Genomic DNA, 12903 nt, shown 5'->3' with positions numbered 1-12903 from the left:
GAAAACAGTCACTTGCAGAAGAGAACCTCCACCACGGCAGCAACGAGAGGTGGATCTGTTGTGTGTGGATTTGGGTTGCCCTTGCTCTTGTGATGGGCTGTCTTTTGTTGGAGTTTGCTTTATTCTGTCTTTGGAAGCTGGGTGGTTTCCTCTGGGCTTCAAGAGGAGATGCTTTGTGCTGAGGAGGGAATGGTTGAAAGCCACGGGTGTGTTTCTGTGTCTTTCAATGTGCTTTGGAGCCTCCTTAGTGCTGTGTTGGGTCTGTTTGCCTGTGTGCTGTCATAGAATGGTTTGGGTTGGAAAGGACCTTAAGATCATCCAGTTCCAACCCCCCTGCCATGGGCAGGGACACCTCGCTCTAAACCATCTCACCCAAGGCCTCATCCTACCTGGATGGTGTTGGTTTGCAGGATCTGACATGGTGCTGGGGCCTGTGTACTGCATAGGTATCAGTGGCAGCTCTGGCCTTGTGAACAGGAGGAGATTGTTCTTGCTCTTGTGTCTTTGGTGTGTTCCCCCCTTGACCCAGCAGTGCTGAGGTTGCCTAAGTCTGGGCTGCTTGGGTTGAGAAGCACACGAAGCTCTTGTCCACCTGCGGACCCCTTTGTCCAAATCAACCCACTGTGTTTATGGGCAAAGAGGAGCTGGTTAAAACTGGGGAGGGTGTAAACAGGCCCAGGCTGGTTGGGCTGATGGTCTCTGCTTTGTTTCTTGCTGTGTGCAGGCTCTCTTTGTGCTCTTCATCCTGGCGTACATCCACATCGCCTTCTCCCGCTCGCCCATCAACTGCCTGGAGCACGTGCGTGACAAGTGGCCGCGCGACGGCATCCTGCGGGTGGAAATCCAGCGCAATTCCAGCCGAGCCCCCATCTTCCTGCAGTTCTGTGGTGCTGACAAGTTCCCAGGGATGGTGGTTGAACCCCCGGCTGAGGAAGAGGAGGAGGAAGAGGAGGAAATGACAGTGGATATGTTTGAAAACAGCTCTGTCAAGGTAAAGGCGCGTTCCTGGCATACGCAGGACCTGGGAACCTGGCTGTGGGTTTGGGGGGACAGTGGTTTGGTAGTGCAGTCCCTCTGTGATCCCTCAGTCATCTGGGAGCAGGGTGTGTTCCTTGGCTTTTCCTGAACTCTCACAGCAGCCTCTGATGATAGAATCATAGAACAGTTAGGATGGGAAGGACCTTAAGATCATCCAGTTCCAACCCCCTGCCATGGGCAGGGACACCTCGCACTAAACCATCTCACCCAAGGCTTTGTCCAACCTGGCCTTGAACACTGCCAGGGATGGAGCATTCACAACCTCCCTGGGCAACCCATTCCAGTGCCTCAGCACCCTAACAGGAAAGAACTTCCTCCTTAGATCCAATCTAAACTCCCCCTGTTTAAGTTTTAACCCATTACCCCTTGTCCTGTCACTACAGTCCCTAATGAAGAGTCCCTCCCCAGCATCCCTATAGGCCCCCTAAGTTGATTTAAGATAGTAAAGTCTGAGGAAGGGGCCTCTTATGTTCCCCTTTTGGTGCTGGGGGCACAGAGGGAGTGCAGAAAACTGGAGCTTTGGGGGTTTGCTAACATGCTTGCCATGATTTTCCAACAGTTTGAGCTGGATATCGAGCCCAAGGTGTTCCTTAAGCCATCCCGGGTGAGCAGCACCGAGGCGCTGACCCACAACGAAAGCCAGGAGTTCTCATTTAGTGAAGCAGCCACTAAAGGTATGGAGCCTCTGAGGGAGACTGTGTCCGAGTTTGAGATGCTAGCCAGAGCAGGTAAAGACAACTTCCACTGCTATCTGTGCCCCTCCCTCCCTGCCCTGTGCATCCTTCCTGCACGTCTCCTTCCCTCTGGCTTCCCTGGGCACGTGCATAGTAACCTTAAATGTTTTCCCTGATGTGTTTGCCTGTGATTAATTGTGTCAGTACTAACAGTAGATCCACAGCTAGACCTTCCCTTTGGCTGGGAGTTGGGGGTTGCCTGGGCTATAAAATATGCTGAAGCCTCTTGTTCTGACCCCATCTTTCTGCAGTGATGGGTGGTGGATATCTGAGACAAACATGAACCTCCCTCCTTGAGCTGGTCTCTTTCCTCTTGAGGTCTGCAGGGTGGCAGTGACAGAGCACGTTCCTCCTTGCATTAAGGGTTTGGGCTTGTATTTGGGTCCCTGAGTCAACACCAGGGCTTGGAAGAGGGCCAGTTAATCCCCAAAGCCACCAGGCGGGTTTTAGAGCATTGCGAGATACAGCACTGCTGCTCTGCATCTGCATCATCCTGCTCATCCCTCCCTCGTCCCAGCAAGGCTAAGCTGCTGATGCTTCATAAACTCAAGGGAGGTTTTAGTGGCTTTATATTATCCAAAATGGAATTCCAGCGTTGGAAAATTTATTTCAAGTGGTTAGGGATGGAAATCTATTTAAAAGTATTTATGTTAAAGTAGATTCGTTGGATTAGTTCTTAATTTGCCTTTTTCACCTCCACTTTTATCCTTGGAAAGGCTGGAATTCTTTGCTGTTCAGAAGGACTGGATATTGCTGAGGATTGTGAGGCTGGGCATTGCCTTGGCACTGTTCCCTTGCTCCTGCAGTGATTTTGCTTGATGCTGATCTAGAACTCGTTAGTCTTGGATTTAAGATCCTCAAGTCACAGAAGACTAGAGAGCAGTGACTATTTTTGGTGCAATACCTTTATTGGTAGCTGCTGAAGCTGAGCTGGGTGCACTGATGGGCTGTGTCTTGATTTGCAGAACTCCTGGTTGGAAGTGATCCAGCAGCACAGTGGGGGAGAGAATTTGTGCTGCTTCCCGATGTGATTTAACAACTGATCCTTCAAAAGGATCCCAGAGCCTCAAATCCCTGCTTTTACTGTTTGTTTTCTTTCCAGGTTTTTTGTGCTATAAGTACACCAAATCTGATGTTTAGACAGACTGTTTTCCCCTAGAAAGCTGTACTTGCTCCTGCCTTTAGCTCTGAGGTTTGTCACTGCAGGGGTGAGCAGTGCGTGCTCTTGCCCTGTGCCATGTTTACTTGGTGCTCAGCAGGTGTAATTGTATTTTCCTGCTGTTTTCTAAACAACATAGAAAGCAGAAGTGGAACAGAGTAAGAACAAGTGCTCTTGGGCTTGTCAGGCAGGGTTTGGAAGCAAAAGTAATGTCCAAGAACATGTATTGACTCATTCTTAACGGGTTGAAGGAAGCCCAGAGCCTGTGCCTGCAACCCATTGCCTTCTCAGAATGTGGTGGGAGGGAATCCAGAGGTGATGTTGCTTTTTGATGCTGTTTCAAACCCTGCAGTTGAGTGTCCCTTCCCACCCTCTCTTGCAGTGTGGCCGCAGGAGGAGTACATAGTGGAGTACTCGCTGGAGTACGGGTTCCTGCGCCTGTCGCAGAGCACTCGGCAGCGCCTCAGCATCCCCGTTATGGTGGTGACTCTGGGTGAGTGCTGGAGCTGGTGCAGGGGTGGGTGACTCCGGGTGAGTGCTGGAGCTGCTGCAGGCAGGGGTGGGTGAGTGCTCTGCAGAGGTTCCTACGCCCCAGTGCCTCTTTAGTCTTGTGGAAACTATTTATAACGGTTGATGGCGCTCCTTGCCCACGCAGGAGAGCTGCTTTATGGAGCCTCGATTGCTTTAGTAGGTCATACCTTTGCAAGAGGAGGAGTCTGAAATGGTGGAGCCTGTTTCAGCAAGCCCCAGTGTTGTGTCCAGCACAGCTTCCTCACTGAGGAAGGAAAAGGCTTGTGGTACTGAAGATTTAGGCTCAGCATGGAGCAGCAACAGCATCACAGTGTTAAGAGTCCAGCAGTGGGAGCAGTTGTGTGTCAGGGACAGTACTGAGCAGATCTTAGCACTGTCTCCACATGGTTCTTGTCCCTGTGAGCAGCAGCAGACCATTTCCCTGAAGTGTTCTCTTCTCCTTGCATTTATAGAATCATCAGGAATATGGTTTCAAGCCTTCCCAGGCCTGTGAACTAAATTGATGTGTGATGAGCTGTTAATGCAGCAATGGGACTAGATTTCATTCCTTACTCCTAATCAAGCTGAGTTACAGCTGGACTGGAGTATTAAGCAGTTCTTCTGTACAGGCAATGGGCAGTTTCCCTGTTAAACGTCTGTTTCCTGACCTGGGTTTTCCAATTCAGCTAGAGAAATTCCTTCATTAGTACTTACTGAGAAATTCCTTGTGTTCATGCTTCCTGTTTTGCTTAGATCTGAGTTATTTTTACAGGCTTCATGAGATGGAATTGAGCAGCCTAGAGCCATGGGGAGGTGTTGGTGTGTCCTCCACTGCAGGAGGGTGGATGGGGCTGGTGGGTCCAGCAGTGTCATGTTGAGGCCAGCTCATGGCTAAGAAGTCCTGGCCTGGCCCTGTGAGTCTTACTGGAACTTGTTTCTCTGGGCCATTAGCTGGGGTGAGCCCAGGGAAATAGTCCAAGGCTAGAAGGCAAATTCCTTTCATGTCAGTGGCAGCAGAGAGTGTGAGAGTCCTGATGGAATCCTTGAGGCCTGGCTGACATTAGCATTTTGACAGCCTGGCTGGATCTGTCAGGGTGTGATGTTTTCCCTCCCTGTCCTGCCCAGTTTATACCGCCACAGGTCTGAGCACAGACAGGGGTCTGGTGGCACACGGCTCCTTCTGAGTGATAAGAAGACTCTGTCTGCCTTGCTGCCTCCTCTGTGGCTTCAGATGGGGACAACCTGAATGGGTTTTTGTCTTCTCTCCAGATCCTACCAGGGACCAGTGCTTTGGGGACAGGTTCAGTCGCCTGTTGCTGGATGAGTTCCTGGGTTATGATGATATCCTGATGTCAAGTGTCAAAGCTTTAGCTGAAAATGAAGAAAACAAAGGTAAGGCTCAGAGGGATCAGCAGAGCAGTTGATGGTTTTTTCTGTAGATGCATGAATGTCATCTTCTGACTATTGATTCATCTCTAATGAAGGGAATGGCTCCCTGTGTTATGTAGAGATGTTATTGTCAAGGACAGAACGAGACAAGCAGGAGGGGAGAGGTGTCTGCAAACGTGACTTCCTGCTGCCTCACTGCACTGCATAACAACAGCAGTGCTGCTGAGGAGCTGTTGCTGCAGATCCTGTTCCTTTAGAAGGCTCTGGAAGTTTGTTCTTAGGTGATGGGTGAATCACACTGAGCTTGTGTGTTTTGGGTTTCTCTTCAGGTTTCCTTCGCAACGTGGTCTCTGGGGAGCACTATCGCTTTGTCAGCATGTGGATGGCCAGGACTTCTTACCTGGCAGCCTTCGTCATCATGGTCATATTTGTAAGTTGACAGCAGTTGGGCACTGCCTGGACTCTGAGCCTCATGTTTGAAAGCAACAGCCCAGGCCTGAGCTCTCATCTGCTTTTAAAGCTCAGCTGATGGAGCAGGAGGTTCTTGTCTTTGTGATGCTTCTTTTTTTTCAGTGTGGGTTTTAAAGTTCTAACACCGAAACAGAGGAGCTGAAACAGGATGAAGTGATGGTTTGCTTGTCCAAAGGGAGATTCCTGTTAGAAAGGCTCTGAGCAGTTAAACCACTTGGGCTGCCAAGGCACTGGGTGTGGAAGTTTGTCCTCTGAGACTTCCAAGAACAGGCCTAATTTGCCAAGAGTGCTAAAGATAGATCCAGGTCTCCTGTGACTGTGTGAGATGAGGTGATTACAGAGCAGCGTTAGATGAGATCCCAAGGGATACCAGCCTGTGTTCCTGGGTAGCTGTCTCTCTTCGTGTCTGTGCACTGGTGCAGTATGGTACTACTGGCGAACTGGAAGGGGAAATGAGAGCTGGTGGCTGTTGTCAAGCGGCCCTATGAGCTGGTGGGAGGAGCACACATGGAGGATGGGGAGAAACTGGGGTTCCAGCCCTGTTCCTGTTTGGTTTGGCCCCTTCAGAATTGGTCTCTATACAAAGTGCTGACAGTCTCCTCACTGCAGTGACACAAAGAGGAGTTGCTCTTCGTGAGGTCTGCACCCCTCAAATGGATGAGCATGGGCTACACACCGTGTGCTGGGCAGCACAGCAGGCCCAGGCTTGTCTGGCCAGGCTGGAGAGGGTGATTCTGGTGGTGACTGCTGGGCCTCTGTGGCTCTAACACTGGTTTCTGCTCTCGTGTTTCAGACTCTGTCCGTTTCGATGCTGCTGCGCTACTCGCACCATCAGATCTTTGTCTTCATTGGTAAGGATTTTGGAGGGGTTTAGGGTGTGCTGCACGCTGTGCCTGCTCCAACACAGAGCATGGAGCCCCTGTCGTTGGTTTAGAAGGCTCATGTGTAGCTGCACAAGGACTATATCTCCCTATGGCCCTGTGAGCAGGCTTGGAGAGCTCTTCTGTCTCTGACAACGTCAGGAACAGCAGCCTTGGGACACTGGACTTCACTGCATGTTGCAGTGCTCTGACTGGGGAGCAGCATGGGATGGAGGGTCCCGTGGCCTCACAGCCACTTCGTGTCATAGCCTCTTTTCCTTCTTGCAGTTGACCTGTTACAGATGCTGGAAATGAACATGACAATTGCGTTCCCTGCAGCTCCCCTCCTCACTGTCATTCTGGCTCTCGTAGGTAAGGACGTGAGCTCACTTCTTGTGCTGTGCAGCATGTCCCATTGGGATCTGCAGGAAGCCTGACCTGGCCACAGCAGGTAGTTCATGTGGCACCTTGTGAGGACTCTGATGGCACCCTGAGCTGCATCGTCCTTATGGGTCCCCAGAAAGCAGCTCATTTGGAACTCAGTTCGTTTCACATTCATGCTGCATTAGCACAGTTTGAGTGTGAAAAGCCCCCTAAACCTCCCCACAATCTGCAGTGTCTGGAGCCAGCTGATATCTGCCCTGTGCAGTGGCTGCAGGCAGCAGTGAACATGTGTGCCCTTCGCTGCTGCTTTAGGGCAGCTTGGTTCTGCTGTGGCCTGTGCTGCACGGCCACCAAGCCTCTGCTCTGAGCTGCCAGGATTCCCTCCCATGCCCCTCATGTGGCTGCTCTGTCCTGCAGGGATGGAGGCCATCATGTCTGAGTTCTTCAATGACACCACCACCGCCTTCTACATCATCCTCATCGTGTGGCTGGCCGACCAGTACGATGCCATCTGCTGCCACACCAATACGAGCAAGAGGCATTGGCTCAGGTAAGGGCTGCCTGGGGCCTCCTTCCCATGTTCTCACCACGTGTCCTCATCTCTGGTGGGAAAGGGGCTGCTTCAGATCCCTTCCAGCCATCCCAGGCAGCAGTGCTTCTGCTGAATGCTTCTGTGGGAGCTGCCCTGTGTGTCACAGGGCCCAAAGTGCAATTGCTTCCACTTTGGGCTTGTGCCTGGATGTCAGGAATCGCCTCAGTCCTTTCCCTGCCCTTTGTTCTGCCCTGTTGAAGACTTGTTCATAACAAGGCAATTGGAATGAGCTGTTAATTGGAGTCTGCAGTGCCCTGTGCACCCTGCCCCAGCTCGGAATGGAGCTGGGAGCAGACAGACACTCACGTTTGTCCTGTCCATTGCCATAGCCTGATGATTTCTGCCTTCCTCTCCAGGTTCTTCTATCTGTACCACTTTGCCTTCTATGCCTACCACTACCGATTCAACGGGCAGTACAGCAGCCTGGCCCTGGTCACCTCCTGGCTCTTCATCCAGGTGAGTAGCTGCCACTTGTGCTGCACGTTGATGCAACCAGCCCAGAGGCAGGAGCCCACTGTGTGACTTCAGCCCTGGTTACCACACACCTCACAGGGGTCTGGCTTTATCTGACTTGTTGTCAAGCTGAAGTCTGAGCAGTGATCTTCATGTAGGAGATGGAAATAATCCCTGGTTTGGAAATGGAACAGCAGGAAGAGGCCATCGGACAGGAGGGCTTCTTGGCCACTGGCTCAGATCCAGCCATGCGACTGACAGTGGTTGATGTCACTTGTTAGGGAAGGGTTTCTGTCCTGGCTTTCAGAACATCCCACCAAGGATCCCCCTTGAAGAGGCTGAGGAGCTGGTCAGGTCTCTGCAGTGCAGAGACCAGCCCCAGACTGAGGTCTCCAAACTGGTTCAAGCAAACCTTTTAGAATCATAGAATGGTTTGGGTTGGAAAGGACCTTAAGATCATCAAGTTCCAACCCCCTGCCATGGGCAGGGACACCTCGCTCTAAACCATCTCACCCAAGGCCTCGTCCAACCTGGCCTTGAACACTGCCAGGGATGAAGCATTCATTGTGTGTATTGCTGGTGTCCTGCCCCTTTCTCTGCTGCCACCAAGTCAGGGGAGGAAGGTGGGCTAGAGAAATGCCTTCACCCTTCCAGTTGTCAACCCTTACAAGGGAAGAGGGGTTGTGTTTCATTGCAAACTGTACATGTAGCTTGCAGGAGTTGTAGTAGAAGGGATAAATCTTTCCACAATGTCAGATAACTTCATTAGGAACTGCAGTGACAGGACAAGGGGTAATGGGTTCAAACTTAGGGGAAGTTTAGATTGGATATAAGGAGGAAATTCTTTCCTGTTAGGGTGGTGAGGCACTGGAATGGGTTCCCAGGGAGGTTGTGAATGCTCCATCCCTGGCAGTGTTCAAGGCCAGGTTGGACGAGGCCTTGGGTGAGATGGTTTAGAGCGAGGTGTCCCTGCCCATGGCAGGGGGTTGGAATTTGATGATCTTAAGGTCCTTTCCAACCCAAACTCTTCTATGATTCTATAACCTGGTGGTCAGAGCAGCTGATCTCTCCAGTAATGAGGAGAGGAAAGTGTTCTCTCAGGTGTGTTAGCCCCAACGAGTGACTCCTTTCCCTTTTGCCTTCTCTAGCACTCCATGATTTACTTCTTCCACCACTACGAGCTGCCGGCCATCCTGCAGCAGATCCGCATCCAGGAGATGCTGCTGCAGAACCAGCAGGTGGGCCAGGGCACCCAGACCACGCTGCAGGACAACCTCAACAACAACACCACCGCTGCCCCCATCGACGGGGGGAGCCGCAGACCCCCCCTGCCCGCCGGCCCCTCGGGGGATGGGGCCACCCCACCCACCCTGGCACCCAGCACGGCCTCCACCGCCGGCAGTGACCTCAACTGGGTGGCAGAGACGGCCGCCATGGTCACCGAGGCCTCCTTCCTGTCCGAGCTGAGCACCACCCTGCTGGAGCCCAACGTGGTGCACGAGGCCACGGCCACCGGGAGCCCCCCTCAGGACGCTGCCTCCGCCTTGGTCGCCCGCATCAGGGTGAGCAGCGAGCACCCGGAGACGGCCGTGGGCTCCATCACCATTGAAGTCACCTCCACGTCTGTGGTGGCTGCAGCGGATGCACCCCCAGACCCACAGCAGGAGGAGGGGGGCTCTGTCCCCAGCAGTCCCCTCCTGGAGCAGACTGAGGCTGTGGAGGGCTCGGGCAGCAGCAAGGACTGTGCTGGCAGCAGCGTGGCACAGAGCAATGCAGCCTGTGCTGAGGACACGGAGCAGGACAGGCGGTCAGGGCACAGCAGCCCTTGCCCAGCACCAGCAGAGAGCCCCCCCTGCCCGCAGCCTCACTTGAGGAGCCTGTCTTGAGCCCCTGTTTCTGGCATCCTGGACTGCCGGGGAGGCATTTGGATTTTCCTTTGTTACCGTTTCTCACTTCACCATCATCCTTAACCCATGAATCCCTCTTTAGTGCAGAGGTGGAGCAGCCGGGATAGAGAAGAGGTGCTGCAGTGACCTCCCCTGGGAAGAGCCTGTGTGTGCTTGGGTGTGAGAGCCTGATGGACACGGGACGAGGCAGCCGCTCTGGGTCCCTGCCCCAGCTTTTCCCCTTTGCCCCCTGTGTTCATGTTTGCAGCCTGGATCTCAGCCATGAGCTGGTTTGGGACAGAGCGTGCGTGCTTCATGTTAGAATAGCAGCTGCGTGCGGACAGGGAGTGGGTTTTCAGACCCCCCTCGGGAAAGCCAAGAGAAACCTGATCACCTCCCCTTCTCCTTAGGGGGGAAAAGGAGCTTCAGCCTTTCCCCAGAGACTGCATCTGCTGCTGCCAGGGCAAAGCTGGGCAATAACCAAAGCCGAAGCTGCAGTTCAGCCCCATCTTTTCTGTCCTCGAGCATCTCCCAGCCCATGGCTTTGGGATGGAAGCTGCTGTGTCCAGGTGGGAGCTTCCATCGCAGGTGAGAGGCGTTTGGGCAGTGCTGGCCTCTGTGCCACTGGTGACTAGTGCAAGTGGGAGCTTGGCCTCTCTTGCCTGCCACAGCCAGCAGAAAGCAGGGGAAAATGGGCTCAGGTCATATCCACTGGGAGCCTGTGGGGACGGTTGGGGACAGCAGCTCTGCCCTGGGGATGGTGTTTGCTTTTCAGTGCCTTGTCCCTGCCATGGGACACGTCTGTGTCCAAGCTCAGCCCCATCCCGGCGCAGAGAGCCCCTTTTCCCTGGCTCAGCTCTTGCAGGGGGGGGTTTAGCAGAGAACCAAAAGGAGCCAAAACATTTCAGCTGATCCCCTTCCTTTCCCCATAAGCTGCCTGTGTCCAACCCCTTTGCCCTGCGCCTGCTGGGCTGGGGGACAGGGATGGGCTGGCCTCACACCAGGGTTTGCAGGGGCAGGTAGAGGGGGGGATGCTCGGGGCTGCAGCACGGCCATAGGGCTGAGAAGAGGAGGAGGAACAAGGTGGAGAAGGGGGGTGCTGCCCCCCAAGGTCAGAGTCACCTCCCTGCCCCTGGAGGTGCACGTTCCAGCATCCTGCACCAGGAAAAGGTTTCCCTGTTGGTGCCAGGGGCTCAGAGCCCCCCCCCCCAATTCACTATCTCTGCATTTCCCACCCCAAGGCCCCCCTTTTCTTTGTGTTTGGCCTCAAGGAGCCCCGGGTGTTGCTTTTTGGGGGGGGGGACACCCTGCTCATGACCGGGCCCAGGCAGAGCTGGGGGCTGCTGAGCAGAGGGTGGGAGGGGGGGGAAAACCAAACCAAATGCTTTGATGACTGAAGAGTAGAGTTCATTCTATTTAATTAATGTACAAAATGTGTTTGTATATAATAATAAATATGATCTCTAACGCTGCTGCCATGGGGGGGCTGCAGCCGCGCTGCTGCAAGCAGGGCTCGGAGGAGCATCCCACAGGGATGCACCAGGGGAGAGGCTGCGGGCAGGGAGGATGTGGCTGTGCTGTCCCAGCTGCCCACAGCTGGATTGGGGGGTTATTTCCTCCCCTGGCCCAAGCAAGGGGCTTTTCCCTGGTCCACAGGGGTCGGCGCATCCCTCTCTGCATCCCTCTCTGCATCCCTCTCTGCATCCCTCTCTGCATCCATCTCTGCATCCATCTCTGCATCCATCCATGGTGCCGCTGGAGGTCAGCTCCTGGAGGGGCTCTTGGGACCTGTGCTGCTGCCACATCGCTGCGCTGTGGGGTGAGGGCTACTCACCTTCCTCCTCCTCCTCCTCCTCCTCTCTGCTGCTCTGTGGGTGCCTGCGGTGGAGGGAGGGGAAGCGTTACCCTCGCCCCGAGTGTTGCTGCATTGAGGATGCAGCTGGAAGGCAGAAAGCAGCCGTTAGTTGTCTCCATCATCTTTGTGGTTGTGGCTTAATCCCCCGGCCTTGAGGAAGGGGCTGTGGGGGCCTCATATCCCATCCCATTGCTTAAACCCCCATACCAAAGCTCACATTCCATCACTGCCTAAACCCCAATCCCAATCCTCACATCCCATCACTGCCTAAGCCCCCATCCCAAAACACATCCCATCACTGCCTAAACCCCAATCCCAATGCTCACATCCCATCACTGCCTAACCCACCCATCCCAAAACTCGCATCCCATCCCAGAACTTGCATCCCATCACTGCCTAAACCCCAATCCCAATCCTCACATCCCATCACTGCCTAACCCCCATCCCAAAACTCGCATCCCATCCCAATCCTCACATCACTGCCTAAGCCCCCATCCCAAAACTCACATCCCATCACCGCCTAAGCCCCCATCCCAGAACACACATTCCATCCCATTGCTTAAACCCCAATCCCAATCCTCACATCCCATCACTGCCTAACCCCCCATCCCAAAACTCACATCCCATCACTGCCTAAGGCCCCATCCCAATCCTCACATCCCATCACCACCTAACCCCCCATCCCAAACTAAACCCCTCAGTAAGGCTGCTGCCTGCAGTTTAACCCCCAGGAAGGGGAGATGAAGGAGCTGGGGGGGCAGACACAACCCCACAACACCCCCTCTCCATCCTCCCACCCCAAAGCCCTTTTCCTTCCATCCCTCCTCCCTTTCCCTCCACTCCAATGAACGGGACCCCCCCAACGATGCCTCCATCACCTCCCGGGGGCCGTGCCCAGCGCAGCCCCCAGCTCTCTCCTCCGGGCCAGTGCCGCCCGCAGCCGCTCCCGCAGCTCCCGGATGCTCCTCTCCAGCTCCCGCAGCTCCCGCTCCAGGGGCCCGCTCCCGGGGGGCTCCTCGGCCTCCAGCTGGAAGCGCACCCGACGCCTGCTCCAGGGCCTCGGCTGCGGGGCGCACCTTGGGAAAGGGGGGGGGGGAGCGTTGAGATGGACCCCCCCCCCCCATAACAAGGGGTGCGATGGGGAGCTTAAAATGAACCAGGGTGGAAAAGATCTTTAGGGTCACAGAACCGCAGCATCATTGGGTTGGAAGGGAGCTTAGAGTTCCTCCAGCTCCTGCCATTGGGACCCCTTCCACTGGAGCAGCTTGCTCCAAGCCCCTGTGTCCAACCTGCCCTTGAGCGCTGCCAGGGGTGGGGCACCCTGTGCCAGCACCGTTTTGGATGCGGAATCATTCCTGTATCCGATCCAAATGTACAGGAGGAGCGGGGCAGCACCCGTACCTCTGCTCCAAGCCCAGCCTCCGGCCCTCCTGCTCCTCTGTGTTCAGAGCCCGGTGGATTTTCTATGGGGAACAAAGGATGCGTGAGCCGGGGAGCGGATGAGGATGAGCGAGGGAAGGGGGAGCAGCAGCACCTGGCTCGTGTGCAGCCAGTAATTGAACTTCTTCTTGC

The 12903-nt window shown here is 54.5% G+C and overlaps 1 protein-coding gene across 1 annotated transcript; it reads left to right on the top strand.

Moving 5' to 3' along the window:
• Positions 1 to 652: 652 nt before the first annotated feature.
• TMEM259 (transmembrane protein 259) lies at positions 653 to 9746 on the top strand (the record flags this gene model as incomplete). The annotated part of the gene is made up of 10 exons (XM_061355728.1): positions 653 to 991; positions 1598 to 1766; positions 3314 to 3424; positions 4711 to 4833; positions 5160 to 5260; positions 6095 to 6152; positions 6450 to 6533; positions 6963 to 7095; positions 7494 to 7593; positions 8739 to 9746. Coding segments are annotated over 10 exons (1956 nt in total), but the record flags the coding sequence as incomplete, so codon positions are not given.
• Between the last annotated feature and the right edge of the window lie 3157 nt (positions 9747 to 12903).

This window comes from Neopsephotus bourkii, unplaced genomic scaffold (assembly GCF_033783945.1).
Source record: "Neopsephotus bourkii isolate Nb327-2 ecotype Australia unplaced genomic scaffold, CSIRO-AGI_Nbou_v1 NB_838, whole genome shotgun sequence".
Lineage (NCBI taxonomy): Eukaryota > Metazoa > Chordata > Aves > Psittaciformes > Psittacidae > Neopsephotus > Neopsephotus bourkii.
Note: the sequence above shows the minus strand (reverse complement) of the source record. Positions and strands in the feature narration are given on the sequence as shown.